This window comes from Perna viridis, chromosome 1 (genome assembly GCF_037379345.1).
Source record: "Perna viridis isolate PV_CMFRI_1.1 ecotype Kerala chromosome 1, ASM3737934v1, whole genome shotgun sequence".
In the NCBI taxonomy this organism is placed as follows: Eukaryota; Metazoa; Mollusca; class Bivalvia; order Mytilida; family Mytilidae; genus Perna; species Perna viridis.
In genome coordinates, this window is record NC_142445.1 from 18,370,630 (window position 1) to 18,389,784 (window position 19,155).

General features: G+C 31.6%; 1 protein-coding gene across 21 annotated transcripts in view; it reads left to right on the forward strand.

Moving 5' to 3' along the window:
* Window positions 1–116: 116 nt before the first annotated feature.
* The window catches only part of LOC148627578 (uncharacterized), a 46,725-nt gene continuing 27,686 nt past the window's right edge, over window positions 117–19,155 (forward strand). For 18 of the 21 annotated variants that reach the window (XM_088575240.1, XM_088575080.1, XM_088575117.1 and 15 more), the window contains exons 1-9: window positions 117–182; window positions 1,826–2,044; window positions 10,944–11,100; window positions 14,339–14,405; window positions 15,686–15,773; window positions 16,356–16,451; window positions 17,727–17,798; window positions 18,096–18,173; window positions 18,580–18,642. In XM_088575240.1, coding sequence (XP_088431366.1) covers window positions 1,856–2,044; window positions 10,944–11,100; window positions 14,339–14,405; window positions 15,686–15,773; window positions 16,356–16,451; window positions 17,727–17,798; window positions 18,096–18,173; window positions 18,580–18,642 — 810 coding nt within the window. In that variant the 5' untranslated portion in view covers window positions 117–182; window positions 1,826–1,855. Of the gene's footprint in view, window positions 183–1,825; window positions 2,045–10,943; window positions 11,101–14,338; window positions 14,406–15,189; window positions 15,552–15,685; window positions 15,774–16,355; window positions 16,452–17,726; window positions 17,799–18,095; window positions 18,174–18,579; window positions 18,643–19,155 lie in introns of those variants that run through there. The other 3 variants (XM_088575223.1, XM_088575231.1, XM_088575249.1) reach the window with 1 other exon arrangement.

Here is a 19,155-nt window from a genome sequence, read left to right on the forward strand (position 1 = left end):
CATGTAACATTTGATATTCCATTTTATAAAAAAGAAAATAAATAAAGATATCAAAGTAATTTACCGTTCTTTCATTACTAATATCACGTTTTGGACAACAAATTGTTTAATCTATTTGGAGATTAAATCACTAAAATTTGATCAAGATGGCTGTCTCCTGAAAAGGAAAGGCGAAATGAATGGTAAGATTGTAGATTTTGAAGAAATTGTTGGTCTTATTATGCATAGTAATCGAAACATTTCAACTTCAGTTTAACAAAAATTGTTAAGTACTTTGCTGTGAATGCAAAGCCATCTTCACAAAAAGCGAAACAATTCACAGTGGTATCGTAATTTTTGGCTAAGAAACTCAACAAGTGTCAGTTTCGTGTTCCAGTGATGAACTAATTTTTAAAAAATATTTAAAAAATATGCAAGTCCCATTTGTGTTATTGATAAATTTTATAGAGAAATGCTAGTTATGATTTCACAGATCACAGTTGACTCCTAAATACTACCAAAACTTGTAATATTGAAAGGCACCTAAAATAATACAACTTGTTCATAAATTATGAGCAGTCACTGTTGCCTTTTACTATGTTATCTATTGAAAAAGGAACAACCTAACATTGGCAATGGTTACAACTTACATGATTTGGTTATTGTCAATTACCTATGTAAAGTTCAACTGATACAAATAAATTTTCTTCAATTTTAATTTTTATATCATCATTGATAACAACATACTGAATTTGTTAATAGTCTTAATTTAAGACCAGTTGAAATAAACTGCAACATTTCACACACCCATTGAAAGCCATTAAACTTGTCAATTCTGTTTCTATTTTCAAGTTGGAAATGTGTAACCCGTACCTGTATCAACTTTTCCCCATACCCAAATGCTCTTTTTCCGATTTCTTCATCATTTTTAGGAATTTTATACTGAAACTTGGTCTTAATGTTCTGATTGATGTTTTAAATCAACTGAAGTTAAAACTTGTTGAAAACATTAATGATATTTTCAAATTCAGTCGATTTTATGTTCTCAAAAGTCCCAAAATGTGTAACCGGTAGTTACCTTACACAAACTAATAATAGAAGTCTAGTATCAGAGGTTACAACTTCACTTTAAGACTTTGGATAACGTTTTGAAAGATTTAATATTGATTTAAACAAGAAATGTCAAACAGAGTTTGAATTCCATACCGTACTTTAGCTTGAAAATTGTATGAATAACAAAAATACCAGACTTTGATTTTGGGTATGGGAATTTTGGGTCACACACTTTGGTACTTTTGAAAACTGACTATCAAATTGCAGAAAAAAATTAAAATCATTGATTTTATCCTAGCCATTATACCATTTTGTAAATGTGTACTATATATCTGCTGGAAAAATCACATAATAATGAAGAAATCGGCAAAAGAGTATTTTGGCAAGGGGAAAAGTTGGTACAGGTACAGGTTACACATTTTGGTGTGTACCAATTTTCAGTAAGTTTCTGATTCTGTTTTCAGGAAATATATGTTTGTTGCACTTCTTTGCAACTTAAAACATGGTTTTTTTAGGTAATTATACAAATGTAATGGTTGTACATGTCTACATATAGTCCATGTATATTGTACAGCTGGTTTAAATAAAGAAATAAGATGGGTAATTTTCAAATCCAACAGAGTGAACAACAGCATCAGCAAGGTTAATGAAAAGATTTGTAACTAAGAATGATGACTGCTAGATTTATTTTAAGTGGAAAACAATTAATCTTGTGCATTGCACAATTGCCTTTTCAATGGAAAGAACTAATGGTTCTTTCATGCACATAAAACAATTTGTTTTCAATTTTTAGGATAGAGGGAGAGGTTAGATCAAGTCAGCCATGTCTGCAGTGGCAATATTGTCCTGTCAGCCTAATTCACACCCATTCCAAGAAAGACATATTTCACTCCATGAACCAATTAAGATTGGCAGATCTGTAGCTAGAGCAAGGCCCGCAGCTAATAATGGCATATTTGATTGCAAAGTCCTGTCAAGAAATCATGCCATGCTGTGGTATGAAAATGGCACTGTGAGTAAATCTTATAATTCATGTGCATCTCGAATATTTCCTTGTACATGTATATGCTAAGGCATAACTAGAAGACTCGTTTATTTCTTATTTTGTGAATGATGATTCCACAGATTAATGTATTTTCTTGTTGCACCATCACTAATAATGAAAGCTATTTTATACATGCTATTTTTTTTTAAAAACATGTACTTAAATTGCTATGGAAAGCGTTAACATGCTGCTACTACTGATACAGAATATGGAGAAGTGTTTCTTGCTTTCAGTTTGTATCTGCAGTTGTTAACTGTGTCAATAAAAATGTAATACTTAATTGTGTTTGTAATAACAAAAATCACAAAATTATTCCCTCGTGCAAAAAATGTCTGGATATATACAAAGTACCCTGTCTTTCTGTCAACATTATTTTCAGCACAATGAAATTTGATTAAAAATATAGTAACATGTATCTAGATGATCATGACTGAAGAAAATTATTACATATCATAGATGTGCGCTTCCAATTTTAGAGAAATTTGACTAGGTAATATTTTCAAATATTTTTACTGCCTCAATTGTCTCTTGGTAGTGTGATTGTCTCTTGCCTTTAATCTCAAGCCAGGTCACTCCATTGACTTTAAATTTGGCAGTTACTGCTTCTTCATCAAGCACTTGGAATTCGAGGGAATAGAATGAGGACTGGTTGGCTTAAAGTCAGAATAATGTGAGTAGGGTAGCATACCTACCTGCAAGCTGTTGCTTCTATGAGCTAGTGCAATAAAGATCCTGTTCGGTGTGTCTGACTTCTTTAAAGCAGGGTCAATTTGATAGGTCAATCTCTCTTGTCCTGAAGTGCATGAAATGTTTCCCATAAGACGTTATACCATAATCAGTCAATCAAAAAGTCTTATTTAAATGTCTCAGACTTAGCTATTTTTCACCACTTTTTGTTGTTGACAGTACTGTGTAATCATTGTTGCCGGCATTATCTTTATTAAATTAATTTTGTTTCTGTTGAATAACTTTAAATATAGTGAGCTGAATGTCATGAAAATTTGATATTTTGTGGAGGCCTTCACATCTTTAAAAAGTATGCTAAAATTTACTCTATCATTTACTGTTTTTGAGATTATTGGGATCCATGAAAGCATCATGAAAGCAAAATCTTTTTTTTTTTTAATTGAATTGTGCTATTTTGTATCCAAACCAGTTGTTGTGTCCATAATGAAATGTAATTCCATCTATTTAAGTGTGTAAAAAAAATATTGTGTCCACATTTGCCCCAAAGCGAACATATTTCAAATGGCTATGGTTGTATTATGGTGTGTTTGGCAAAGCTTTTTCATGTTGATGTAAATGTACATATTGAAAATGTGCACCTAATATTATGGACCAAGTTGATAAACTATTTAATAATTTTTCTCTGTTGAACTAAGCCATTTGTTTTAGCAGTATATGCAGTCAGACATAGATTCATACTTTAGATAATTGTAACCCATATTACAATTTTTTTTACTTGCTTAGTTTTTATGCATACATGTATATTGAAGATATCTAACAGCTGTTAAAAATATGATGGTTACACAGGTCCAGAAGTATATGAGTGTTGTTTTAATATTTAACAATATCTTTTTACAGGAAATAAAGAAATAAGAAAAATTCTATATTACCCTACATGTACATGTATTTAGCATTGGTTGAAAAATTCTTTAATTCTGATAAATCATCCTTAAAGAATTTCTAATCAATACCTTCCATAAATAGGTGGTATTGATTTAAACTTTACAGGAATCTTTTCAGCTTTAGTGATAAAAGGTTTGGATAAAAGTGTCAAAAATTTCTTCTTCCTTGTTTCCATAGGTATTTAATATGTAGAGTTTGTTGTAATGTGGACTTGGTAACTGAAACATATTTTTTTTTGGTGGAGCTCTTTGTTTGACAGTTCTAGAATTTGTATATCTATATTGCATTTTTTTCCCCATTGCTACATTGGAAGGAGACATACAAATACCAGTGTCCATGCATCCCCTGGACACACTTGTGGAAGCAACTCCTGGGAAACCACTTGACAGATTTTGTTCAAATTTTGTAGGATTGTTAGTCACCTTTTGTAGTTGATTATATTGTGCTGCAATTTGTATTTGACAAATAGTACAGGAGTTATTAGACTTTTGCATTACATGTTTTTTGCGGCAGGAGGGGACACATGACTATGAGTTACTTGTTCAGGTTTTAAGGGGACAAAGGACTATAAGCCATTAATGCCAATTTAGAGTAAAATTGACCCTTTTGAACTCTGAGATTTATTTGATCTGAAGCAATGGCTTTAAATTTTGAAGTAAATTAAAATTTCAGAAATTCAACTGTAGTTTAACAGTTCAACACTAGTCTTCTGATTTATTAGATATCATCATAAATGTATATTGATAATTTGGAAATGATTATAGTGTTGTCAAATTTAGGCTTAAACTTCATAGATATAATGTACCTGTCATATGATGTTTTCATTTTTATTTTATTATTCAAGGAAAAATACATGTATATAATACTTTGTAAGTTTTAAAATTGGTCATATTTTGGTCTCTGGTCTACATTTTAAAATATTTATCTGAAATACTGACTATCTATGGTTTAATGGGTACATTTAAATTAAGGTATGTTGATAAATTTGTAAGAGGATGATTTAATTGTATTAAGACATATAATAAGTTTAAAGACTGTCCTTGAATGTAATAGTTTTTAAGAAGAGACGTATGCTTAAGTTTTCTTACGTAATATTCTAAAATGTTTATGGTATAAACTTGAGATGAAGATTTCATGTTTATATTTTGAGTAAGCTTCCTGAATCAGTATTGGGGCTAAAGTTAGGAAGTTCAAATTAAACTACATATACATGTACTTGCCAGCAGAGATATTTTATTTCTTCAGAGTATTTATTCTTCTGAATCAAGGATGACAGAAATTAAAAATACCATTTGTTTATTTAATTATACTGACCCTGCATACATGCATAGAAGTCTGTCCTTAACCAATGGCAATATTGGGAGTGCATCAGATTTTCATGTACACTGAGAATGTAGCAGCTTCCTCATTTTTACATATTTCTAAACTTGTTAGTGCTGAAAGTTAAAATTTTATTATTTTGGATATTACATTGATTCTTTATCATTATGTCAATATATCTAATGAAAAAAAAACTTCCTATTACTTGATTTGTCATTATTGTGCACATACATGTACATGTAATAATTTGTCATTATTGTGCACATACATGTACATGTAATAATTTGTCATTATTGTGCGAATACATATAATCATTTGTCATTATTGTGCACATTCATGTAACAAGAATATGAAGTTGTAAGTTTGGTTGATGATAAATTAAGTTCTGTTCTTATTGACTCTGCACGCAGGTGATAGATTAGTAACAGTTGTGTAACCCTCCAGATAACCAGGTGTAAGGAGTCTGTATAATGGAATACCACAGATACTCTATTTTAGGGGAATCTGAATATTTCTGGTAGCTTAGCTATAACTTATTACTGGTATTCTTCATATGTTGAAAGGAGGCAGTATATTTATTGCAGTTATTCTGTCTATTACGTGAATCCCTTGGTTGATCAAACTTTTTGAATATTTTTGTCATATTTGCACAATATATACATGTAAAACTACACAGGTTTTGGTGAAAAATATGTTTAAAGGTGTGTACTGTCTGATTCACTTTCAATTATTTAACTCCCTGTATCTGCCTTTAGTTCAGCAATTACCAATTTGTTGCTTTGTAGAACCACATGCTGGCATAAACCTCCTCCCAAAATCTTTTGGCTCTGAATCAAAGAAATTACAATGGACATTCTGTATTTGATGTCAAGGTCTTGCTGTCTCTTTAAATAAAATTCTTTTTTTAAACCTCAGATGTAATTAAAGAATTCTTCACACTATGAGACATACTAAATATTATGATTCATCAGATAATGTTTCATAGGTTTATGCTTCAGTTATCCTTTTTCAAAATATGGAATGAGATAAATGTATATACTGTGTGTATGTAGCAGTATTTAAAATTTGTATCAAATGATGTTTGTACCTAGGTTGATCATCTCTAGAAGCCATGAATGTGATTTCTTCAATAGTTGTACAGAAATTATTTGTCATGAATATTACTCCTATATAAATATGATGGCACCTGTTTTCCAGGTAGAAATAAGCTTTCAGTACCCCCACAAAAAAGAAAACTAAGTTAGGGGTTTATAGGATTAAGCCTGTCTGTCTGTCCACATATCATGCAAGTGCAACTCTTCGTAAACTCCTAAACTGCTCAAAGCATTTTGGTGAAATTTTTTAGGCTAGTTGGGCATCATATGAAGATATAATTGTTGTCCAATGCTTACAGAGAGATATATATATAATCTGAATTCAGGGTTTAACATTTAAATCCATTTTAAGAGAGGTATTCTCATTGTGAGCTTGTAAGTTTACAATATACAAAGAATAGTGAAAAGATTTTAAAGGGATGTTGAAGATTCATTTAGTTTGTTACTTTGTAAATCAAAAATGTTTTTTTATATGATATAAGATCATGGATCATGAATCTTAGTGGAAAAGTAAGTACAGGGCGAATTTTGTCAGTACAGTGAAACTTCTCCAAACCGGACCCACAGAAAACCGGTCTTCCCTTCAAACCGGCCGAATTCAAAAGTCCTGGCCGATATACCTTAAAACCTGTGTGTTTTTTCTTCAATAGATCGGCCACCCCCTAAAACCGTACACCGGCCAGTTTCTCACAGTTTAAGTTACATATTTCAAATAAAAACAACCTCTCAATTCCGGCCGCCTGGTTATTGTTCACCTGTAATAAATGTGTCAGCAAAACTGTCAATGATTACATAATTAATAATTCATTCACTTCATCAGTGGACAGATGATAATTGAAGGGGACAGTAGTTTAAACAACAAATTTAATCCAAACATTACATTTTGTCACTGGTTGGCTGTTACTTGGTATGTACACATGCCAGGTAGCCGGGGTCATTTAATAGTACGATCTTTACGATCTTTTTACTGTCAATTAATGTGACCTGTGCCCAAGCCAAAACAACATAGGGGTGAAATTATTAGACTTTGTTGATAGTAATGTACGAAAACAATACAAATAATAAATTACCATCAATAGCCTTTTGATCTTTTAATACTTATTCTTTCAAAACCAAGAACATTATTTTATCAGCAGTACCATTTGTAAAATCAAATCATTTACAAATGATGCAAGCTTTGAAATGAGATAAAAAGTCCAAAAGTTTTGAACTGGCATTGAATTGACAAGGTGTAAGGTTATAGAACACATTTATGGAAACAGCTCTTAGAATGCAGTGCTATTTTTCATGAAACCGGCCACCCCTATAAACCGGCCATTTTTTCTTGTCCCAGTGGTGGCCGGTTTGGAGAAGTTTCACTGTATTACCATAATATGAAGCATTTGATACCATAACAAAAAATCCTGTAGAAGGAATCATCATGCCTGATGACTTATTTTTCTATTCTCTGATACCTCGACCATCTTGTACTTCTATAATCAGATTGACCTATAATAGTGATATCTGATAGTATGCTCCCCTCTTTTGATTCATTCTTAGAAGTGTTTTTACTTGGAGGAGCTACAAAGCAAACAGAATGTATTCTATTGAAGATAAGATCTAATACTAGTCTCTGTTAGGTGGTTGTTTTCATTGTTGAATACAAAGTAACATAAAGACAATTAGAAACATATAAAATAACATATAGTGACTGATTATGATGCATGTGGTTCCCTTTAAATAGATACGAATTTAGCAAATTTCAGTTAAATTAATGTAATGTTTAATATTGTTGGTTTGTTTTTTTTTTACTTTTGCTAAGGGTGAAAATGTAACAAATTTTGTTAACCAGTTCAATGCTTTCTTTAGTGTCTAGACATCAAAATGTTATGCAATACCAGAAACAAGCTCAGTTTCAGTTAAAATACTACTCTGTAAATTCTTCACTTTCCATCCTAAGAACACAGACTATACTTGGCAGTGCACTTTTTTGGCAGTGTATTCTCATAATCATTGACTGTGGGACATCTTAGTAAATTTGCACTAATAGGCATTATTTTGTTGACCTACTCTATGAAAGTTTTATATTATCATCCATACCCAGTGTAAATAGTACAAGTGAAAATCACTTTACACCTAATTGCTCTGAAATGGCTGTTGAATTCCTGTAGAGCATATTTCATGAACTAAAAACTGTTCATATTGTCTGCCATTGTGTTAAAAGTGGGGAAACTAATCAATTTCTACAGTGGTCAGTGATGGTGACAGATGTATTGATTCCTGAGTGGAAATTGATTCTTTAGTCTTGTTTAACAGGAAAAAAAAACAGAAAATGACTGCAGTTCACCTGTCCTTATTTTGTGGTATATTATCTACCTCAGACACAATGGTATTTATATGTCCCAGTTCTTGAAATAGTTTAGTATTCCTCATAGAAAGCAGTTTATACCTTGAATTTTCGTTCTGAGTTAACAAGTTTTCTTCTCATATCCCAAATTTGTATGGGTCAAGGTTAGAAAACCTTGACCACTCAAAGTACATATTGCATTAAGTGCACTCTTCAGTAAGGTTAGGGTATTAAATGTTTATTGTTTCAACCACTACAATGCCAATTTTTAGATTAATATGTACCATATAGCTACTGTTTTAATGGTACCTGGGATATTTTATGTTTGTTATGAAAATATTACTTAAATATTAATGAATATTAAGTTGGAAGCAAATCTATTATCAAAATCTCAACTCCTGATATTAAAGTTAGATGATGTAACACAGGAATTATAATTTCAGTTCCAAGTACATGTACACAGCTTCTTCAGATGTGTATTTACAACATCCTATCTTGTCTATGTTTGAAATCAGTGTATGAATATATTCTGTTCAAACAAAATTTGACAAATAACAATAATGAAATGGTGACAATGCATGCAGCTATATCTAGCAAGTTCTGTTTTCTCTACATAAGCTTAATGTACTAGACAGCAGGTATCCATTCCTGACGTCATTAAAAGTAATTTTAGCAAAGTGAACTTTCATGAAACATCTTGATGTTCTGATAATTTGGTACATACTGTAGCATATGGTAGATGTAACCTCATGATTATGTTAGAGCACAGACAAAGTTTATCTTCAAGATTATAAATCCCTTAATTGCTGATCTTTACAAAAAAACTACTTATACTCCCTGAAATCACTTCTCAACTTACTAAGCTGTAAATAAGAGGTTTTAAAAAAGTATGGATAACCTGTACCATGGATTTCCCCCTCAGGTTTGTTAGTTATTTACTTACCGGTACATGTATCATTTTCAGACATGCACACATACAATGACAATACATTGTATTATTTATGCTTAACTAAATCAGTTTTCATTAAAAATCAAGGTATTCTATGACATTACTTCAAAAGTACATGTACTTGTATGTTTTGCTAACAATTTATGCTGATGATACATGTATGGTTACTTATATTGATATAGGTTTAGAAGATAAACAAAACTGTTGAGGAAAATCTGTAGACATATATGCTTAGTAAGCTAAGAAGCTTTTCTGAAATTATTATTTACAGTAGGAATTTCCTATAGATGTACATCATAGAAGTTACAATCTAACAGGTATTGTTTGGTCATATGGTGTAGTAGGGTGTTTTCATGAATATTTTAATTACACAGACCTTTAGGCTTTTCACGAAGAACAATTGCTCAGTGTGCATTCTAACTGAAATTAGATATGGCTCTAACATATTTGCACTGCACACCACTGTTCTATAATTACCTTGGGAGAACACCACATGTACTTGTGATGAGACAACATCTTTCAAGAAATTTAGGGATAAAAATAGGTAGTCACCCAGTAGCTCATGAAAACTAGATTTTGAACTAGGCTACCAAACTTTTGGGGACAACTTAGTTGAACATATAGTAAATATTTAACAAGAATATGGTCTGGGATATCTGCTTGTATTTCCTTATTTTTACCCCTGATTAATTCATATAACATACTGCAAACATGGCAACTGATACATAAGTTGTCAACAGTATTTGTTTAATATTTCTACATTTTAATTTTTAATTTGTGTGAAGAAAAGCACATGATTAGAATAATTAATGCCCCATTGACAATATATTTTTACTTTTTTGTTTTCAAAACAATGTAGATTTGTATAAATAATCTACTTGGAGAAGAAGCGAAGCTGACATAATTTTGCAATCAAGTCCATAATTACTTTTGGAAGAGTTGAACCTTTTTCAAGATATGTTGTGTTCATACATTCATAATTGTATTGGTGTTAGCCAGATTGAAATTGAATAAGAGCTAAACCTTGTATCAGTTTTGAAGAGTTCAATACTCTTACATGATTTGTTTCACCTCTGTTTTGAATGGTTTTTTTTCTTCCTTGATGTGCCATTAGCATCTTGGCAGTCTATTTCTGGCACAAGTACATGATTGAAGTTAAGTATAAGCTGCAGGAGAGTTTCTTCCATACCTAATTATATCTTCACTTAGGATTAATTAATCAATATGCCATAGTCTTTTGTCCCCTTTATTACTTCATTAGAAGCATACACTGACATGATCAGTAATTCCTGTAAAACTCAGAAACATGCTCATGAAAAGTACTTCATTTGTACATGTAGCATGTTTTGATTTTTAAAACACTTTCAACATTATGATGATAAAACTAGTATATAATTGTATATGCATTATAGTACATTTTTTGTACTTGTAATTTAAAACAGGAGTGAAGGAATCATTTAATTTTATACCAGTCTTGGTTTCTTTATAGGGTCTGAAGTACCAATCATATATAAATAAAACTTTATGTTCTTATTTTTCTTTTTTCAGTTCTACCTCCAAGATACAAAAAGCAGCAATGGAACATTTATCAACAATCAGCGCCTCTGTAAAGGAGGAGAGGAAAGTCCTCCTCGAGAGGTGTACTCTGGGGACCACATACAGTTTGGTGTCGATGTCATGGAGAACAACAGAAGGGGTGAAAAAAGTAAGTAAATATACGGGATACCAAAGCTGGTGCATCATTTTTATCAATCAGTTTGTAGATCCATAGATTACAGAGGCTCCAAAGGAATATAGGGGGATATTTGAAAATAAGTCATGAAGTGTTCGCTGAAAAATTATCAAAATTATTACTTAATTGAAATTTGGACTGATTTTAGATCTGCCAATTCTTACTATGTTAGTGTAAGTCTTCTGATTTTGGTCATTAAAATACGCAGTGTGAATTAGGAAGACAATCTTCAATTTCCGATTTTTTAGTGAAAAAAAATTTTATATCCAGATTTTTTTCATCGCCAGGACCGTTTCTGGTTTTAAAATTAGTAAAATCAGCTTTGTGTTCTTTTTGGCATTTGCCAATAATGTATTTTACGTTACAAAATGAATGTCATGGTTTTCCATTGACCTCATGTGGAAGTCCAGAGGTCCAGTTTACCATTGGAATCACTGTAGTGAAGGCTGTAATCTTCTTATCAGTCTCAGGTAGAGATGGATAGATCTAGTGTACAATGTCTTAAATAGATTAGAATGAAGGGGTGCTGTTCCCACCCTTAAAGCCCTGCACCTTCTGCTCCCCAGAGTACCTCTGTGTCCCTCTTCATAATTTCTAAGTGCCCCGATGAAATTTTGATAAACAGTGTCACCAATGACATCGCTGTGTGACATAAACATAGCAGATGACTTCCTTTTTCATTCAAGTGCCATACATGTACATGTCTATACTCTTAGTGTAATAAAACAATTTGACAAATCTGAGAATTTGTGCATGTGGTATGCTAGCACATCTTGTGCTGAAGTGCCCTCTTCCTGTGCCCCAGCTATAACTCTGGGTATGTTATGAAAATAATTAAATTTTAGTTAAATAACCCATTTCTTGAGGGCAGAGGATGGTAAACTGTTTCAGTCATTCTGTGTACATGTTCTATCAACATGTTGCTGAAGTATTACCTCAGGGGATGTTAGTTACATCAAATTAAATGTGCAAGATTAAATGAAACATAAATGGATACCTGTTGTTAGTGAAGCATATCAAATGTTATTAGACTGCCATAATTATTATGCTCCTCAAGGAAAAATTGTAGTATTTATTTTCCTATAGCCAACAATACTAAATTTTTCAAGTTTTTCAGTAATTTCTAATTAAAACTAGGATTCGAAAAACATTTTTTGTTGTAATACTTTCATCTAGAGATCAAAAAATCACCATGGGAATAGAAGTTGACTATCTTTTTTTTCAACCACCATCAAAAGTTTGAAGGTACCAGAAGTTTTGCATTTTTTTGGTTTCGCACTCATTTGTAATATGCAGTCTTCTTAAAATTTCATAAACTATGCATTTTGAACGATAAAAAAAATTAACTTAATTTTTTTAAAAACTTTAATCTTTCAAGAATCTTAGAGAGAAAAATCATCTTTACAAACTTTGTCAGTACACCAATCTGTTCTTTCAAAGTTCTACTTCCTTTCATCTGAATAGGGTACAAGATTGGTCAACCTAATGCAGGGAAATAAATACTACTCTTTTCCCTCAAGGCTTTAGGGATGTTTAAATATATTTAGTAACATTAACGAAGAAAATTACCCTCACAGTTTTAGGTGATCCAGTTTGTTAAGATTTTATTACTTCCAGTACTTCCCTTAAAAATACTTGTAATGGACATACTTTATTTCGTTTAATACAGTGTTAAATCATTTGCTTTGCCTATTGGACAGTTTAGAAAATAACAACATCTTCACAATACCAATTACTGTAAACGTATTACTTTTCATGGTGTACTAATACATGGAGGAAGTCATTGTTTGTTATATAGGCACAAGTAATTTGTGAAAAATCTATCAAATTATAGATATTATGTGTGGATGGAAGAATCCTAATAGCTGCCAGAAAAAAAAAATGAAAAGTTTATATGATTCATATGATTGAAATAAACAAAGGCATTCTATAATTGGAATAGGGGTGCTTGGAGGATGGTTAAGGAATGAGGAACATACATGTAACTATATGATATGTAATATAAAAAAACCTTGTAAGATACAGACAAATATTTATTACCTTGTTCATTACAATATGTCCTTAATATGATAAACAATTTACTTACATTCTTATATTGATCATTAGTAATTCAGCAGTAAGCCTGTCAAATAGGCTATACAGTGTATTTGCATGAAAATGCATTGAACATGCAACAGAAAATTACTGCTTCTCTAAGCTGTTTATAATGGGAAAAACAATGAGGATATTCTGTAGCTATGTACTTTAGATTTCTTTCCTCAAAATAGAAAACAATATTCATGACAAAGTTATATAATATGGGTAAAACCCATGCATCTTGTTTATGATTCTATCAATAAGTGTATGAAGTTGCATTAATCATCGTAAGATATGGTATAAACTACTGCAGTTTTTTCTTAATTATGTCTTCTTTAATACGTGTTCCATCTTCATACAAAGAAGAATGGCCTATTTCAGTAGTATGTCAATTTATGTTTGTTCCATCTTCATATAAAGTAGAATGGCATATTTTAGTAGTATGTCAATGGATTTTTGTTGAAATTATAAGGACATTGTGTATGTTAAGAGTCCTTACCTCTTAAAAATGATGTTGGGGTACCCAATTCTTGCATGAGAATTTTTGTCCAGAATTAAACAGTGATGGTGAACTGGTTAAGGTGCAAACCTAAAATGAAAGTTGGATTTGGCAACATGGGGACCCGAAATTCCTGATGAAAGTAGCATGATGCTAGATAATGAGAATATACTGTAGCACCATGATAAATACTGTTCCTGGGAAACCTCTAGTCTAGTTTGCATTAGTTATATTCTTTTTTCCCCAACATGTAAATACTGTTCGTTGTGTTTCTTTCATATATTTATCAAACATGATTTTCTGGTCTTGAGGTGTGCTAGATAAGATAGTTCCATAATAAAGTATGGGACTATGAGTATGGAAACTGGAGGCTGTGTTGACAGGAATATTTTAGTAAAACTGCAACACTTTAATCTCATTTTCATGAAATGATTTTGAAATCTGATAAAATAATAATGAAAAGTAAGTTTTTACTAAAGATCCAACATACATACTGAACATCCTACCAATTTTATGTTTAGAATTATAAATTCTTTTATATTTAATAGCTCAAGCATTCACAGTGAAATAAAATCAGTTTTAATAGAAGTTAAAATAACCATAACATTATAATTGAATTACTTCTTCATTTTTCAGTTACTCATGGGTGTATCATAGCTACAATTACACTTTTTCATCCGGATGGCAGGGAAGCAAAGAATATGTAAGTACAAAATATATATATAAAATGGTTATTTCTTGTTTGATTTGTTCTTAGACTATCAGTTGATGATTTAATTTTCATTTCACCCTATAGTTTTAATTTTGTACAATTTCTGCGCTAATGGAATGTGAATTATTCGTCTATTTTAATTACTGTTGTTTGATAGAAAATGGGCATATGGTGGAGGATCCCGAGTTTTAGGTAAGGGGGGGGGGTCCCAAAAAAAATTTCTTGACAGGATCACCGGTGAGGATCAAGAAGTGAGTGTTTTTCATGATTTAACACACACAATTTTTCAACCATTTTTTTCCTAAGCCCCCCCCCCCCTGGATCCACCACTGGCATAGGTGAGGAGTTAAGATTAGTGGTGGTCTGCAGTCAGGAATCATCAATTTCCTACCTTTAAGATTTCCTTTACCTAAGTCCTGGGCCTTTAATCCCTTTCAACCACCTTCAACCTTATTGAGGATTTTAGGTTTTATTCAAGTGGACCATTGATTTCAAATTTGGAAAAGTTCAAGACCTTCCACTCTTGAAAGTAAACTTTTACCCTTGATAGGTTATGCATTTATGTGAATAAATTCTCAAGGAAACTCTATCTTTGCTTTCCCATGAAGTTACTTGATTTCAACTGTGAACAAAGTTTTCTTACACTGTACATTTTCTTTTTAAACTGATATCAGGGCCAAACTTGTAAAACTATGTCATTGACAGTTTAGGTGTACAAACTTGTGTACAATCACATGGCTGTAAAGTGTTGATTCAAAGACTGTTTACATTCTGTAATCCTGTTATGGCTAATGATGTTGTTGAATCTTGACACTGTACTTGAAAAAAAAGAAATTTGTTGAAAACATGCAAGGATATCTATTTCTTACTTACACTACATCGTTGTTCTAAACTTGTATGTTCAAATGTATCATATACTTGTAGATGATACGATCATTTACACATCAGAGTGTACTTTGTATAATTACAATAATTGTACTTAATTTAGACTTAAATGGATATAGTAGGCATTCAATGGATAGCTGAACAAATAATGTGTACATGTACATGTATATATGATTTTATAATGTGACATTAAAAGTTTGAGGGAGAATACAATACAATGGGCTGTAGACCGAGTGTTATCTGGGTAGAAAGGTAAATAATTTTAATTTGGCAAATAAAATTCTCCTGCTTTCAAGTGTTTACTTAATTGATATGTATCATAATTGACGGAAGTAGTTTATCATTTAGTTCTTGTGCCATAAGTTTCATGTCATGTTTCTTTATAGCTTTGCTGATGGACATTTTGCCAACACTGTTACGCCCGGTTTTACTATACAGTCTCAGGAACTTTATCAATTGTCCCAGTATTTACAGGTAACAATATGGTTTTTATGTGTACCCTTAAACATTACAAAGGAAGAAATGATATCTAGTAGATTCAGACCTGATTATATGAGAAACTAAAATTTTCAACTTTTAAGATGTTTGCGAGCTTTGAATTTGATACTAAATTAAATTGTGGTTTAAAGTTTTTTCTTCTTACGTAATAGTAGAATAGTGTTTACTTTCGTGAAACATTATTATGAATTCCTGAATGTTTCTGTGATTTTAATGTGAAAGGATGAAGAAATAACTAAAAGCATCATTCATGAAAGGAGAGTTCAGATTTTATCACTGCCCAGCAGTTGTTTTAAAAAGTTGTTTAACAATAAGTGCTTTAGAGTTTTCATAGATCTTTTGCATGGTAATGATACAAAAAGTTAAGTTTCCAAAGTTTTTTCTCATCATTAAAAAAATCGATTGTTTGACTACAGTTTAAGCATGACAAGTATGGTAAAATTCCTCTCCATATATGGGTCAATGTTATTCTTTAATCTTCATCTATACTGTAGATCCAACCAAACTAGCTAGGCTCATTAGTGCAAAGTGTGATGTTTAATATTATATATTCTTAAGGAGGCCTTACATAGAGAGAAGATGTTAGAACAGAAAATGAGTAACTTACAACAGTTACTCAATAGTACACAGGAAGCTTCAGAAGATGGCTGGCAGGTACTGAATAATGGCTAAAATGTGGCTGTGTTTTTTTTACTTTATAGGCTAGTTAGATTTGATTCAAAATATCCTGAGCCACTGATATTAACTTGTAATATAGTTTTTGTGATAGTCATTTTTCAGTTGTTAAATAATTCAGTTGTAGGAGAACTATGTATTGGGCATCTATAAAGTAACCATTGATTAGAAGTATAATGATGTCATATAGTGGATTCTTGTCAATGGTATTTGTCGGAAAAGAATATGCAATGAACAGTAATTATGATTTTAAGAGAAAATACCAAATGTTATTATACCCCTGCTAATGTTTGAACAAAAATTGCAGAAATGATGGCTGATAAACTTATGCATTTTCATCAAAATTCGGTCTCACATGTTGTCTGCAACTCCTCCTCAACAATTTCCAGGAATATTATGAGAATAAGGTGTTAAATTACTATATTGGGAAGTGCATACTGTCAGGAATTTATGTTTTGGCAAAAATTGTAGAAGTGACGGCTGTTGAACTTACGCATTTTTCAGCAAAACTTGGTCGCATGCGTTGTCCACAGCTCCTCCTCAACAACTTGCAAGATTGTAGTGAAACTCAATGGAGTGTTAGATTACCATAATGAGATGTGCTTATTGTCAGGACTTCGTGTTTGGAGGAAAATTGTAGAAATGATGGCTGTTTTTCAGCAAAACTTGGTCTCATGTGTTTCCACAACTCCTCCTAAACAACTGGCAGATTATTATGAAACTTAATGAGGTGTTTAATTACCATATGGGGATGTACATATTTTCACGAATTTATGTTTAAAGGAAATTTACAGTTGTATTCTGTCATTGTATTGTGAACAACAACAAAAATAGTACTGATTGTGGTATGGAGTTGTATGTTTTCAAAATGGCAGCAAAGTTTTTTTTTGTAGAAAGTGTTTAAGTCTATTCACCATAAAAATGTGTCCAATATAAATCATGTATCCACATTGGTCCCTAAATTAACGGGGTTCAACAGGCTGCGGGGGTAGTAGTCCAGTTAGGGACAATTTCTATGTAATGTTTAGGTGGGATATATTAATTAGGTGCCTGTTTAAGTGTATAGTCAAAAGAATGAGAAAATATTGTAGATAGAGAAAACTGGGGGATTTCAATAACAATGTATTGTTTATATGAATAAGATGGGAGATGAGTTCCAATGTAATAACTGTAACAGGTTTATGATAATTCACTGTATTGTCATAGTCACTTTTCATAACCAAATCGAAAACTTTCATCCATCATTCATTTCAGGCTTTAATTGATGAAGATAGACTTTTATCCAGACTTGAGGTGCTAGAAAATCAACTACATACATACTCCAAGGTATTAAAAAAAAATTTGTACGACATTTTATAATGCGACTTATACATTAAAAAAAATGGTAATTTGTTATATTTAAAGTTTTCATCCTTGTTACCTTTTTCTTGGATTGGCTGAAAAATGCATTTTGAGAAATAAAACTTCTTTGTATCATTCTTATTTCCTTGAATAATTAAAACTTTTTGGATGATAAAAAAGATAATTCTATGGCTGTATTTTATAAGATATAAGTGACACACTTTCATCTCGTCTGTAGGCTGAAAAATACCTGAAACATGATGATTTAACATTGTATTACAGAATCATTCAGAAGATGCTTTAAGACAAGAGGTTGTGACCTTACAAGAAGAGAAATTACAATATGAGACCACAGCTAAGGTTTGTCTAAAAATGTAGCTATCATAATCTAATGGACAGTTTTAGGATGAGTGAGCCAGCCAATTTTACTTGGGATATCTGAATGGCTGTTATGTTATTCCAGAAAATTGTTAACTGAAAAAGGAAATTAAAAAGGGTTTTTATTACCTTTTGTTTTGTTTCAAAATATAATAGTTATACCCCAGTCAGAAGAAGTGGGTGTACAGTTTTACTCTTCTCATATCTCATACTACTGTTTGTGTGCAGGGGTATCACTGGTGGGCATTAGCTCACAGATTTCTTTTTTCACAACATGTCAAAATAACTTGGATGTTTGAATGTATGATACTAAATAAACTGATTCAGCCCAAAAGATTTAAAGGTATTTATCAATAGGTTAATAATGACATGTCTGTTTTCTTTTAAGGAATCATTGAGAAAAGTTCTACAAGAAAAACTAGAAGCCATTAGAAAGTTATCTGATTTAGAGGTAAGAGATGGAAGAAAGTTATTAAATCTAGGGTACTAACAACAGCATGACATAGAATTTGTTGCAATGAAAAGATATGATTTATTTTTAAAGATAACTTAACTTTTAACTTCAAACAGCTTAATGCCACAATGAACAAAAAATTTGAATAAGGAAATTAGAATTTCATATTATGAAATAAAGCACAATGGTCGACACTAAGCTATCTGATATATGTAAAAAAAAAAAAAAAAACAGTTCATCAATTCCCGACTTGCAGACCAACATTTTGTCAACATTTATCTCCCTTTGTAGCAGGTATCTATTCAGAACACGTAAGGTTTTCCATCCGATATCAACAATACTTAAGAAAATATCAAAAGTCAAAAGGGAATTTCTCGTTCTACTGACCCTGCCATAAATTTTCTTTACCCGGGATACAAATGAAAATCATCCTTATGTAACCTACCAACAAAATGAAACACCCTGTAAATTTTAGAAATACCGTTGTGTTTGTCTGCTGGGGATTCCGTT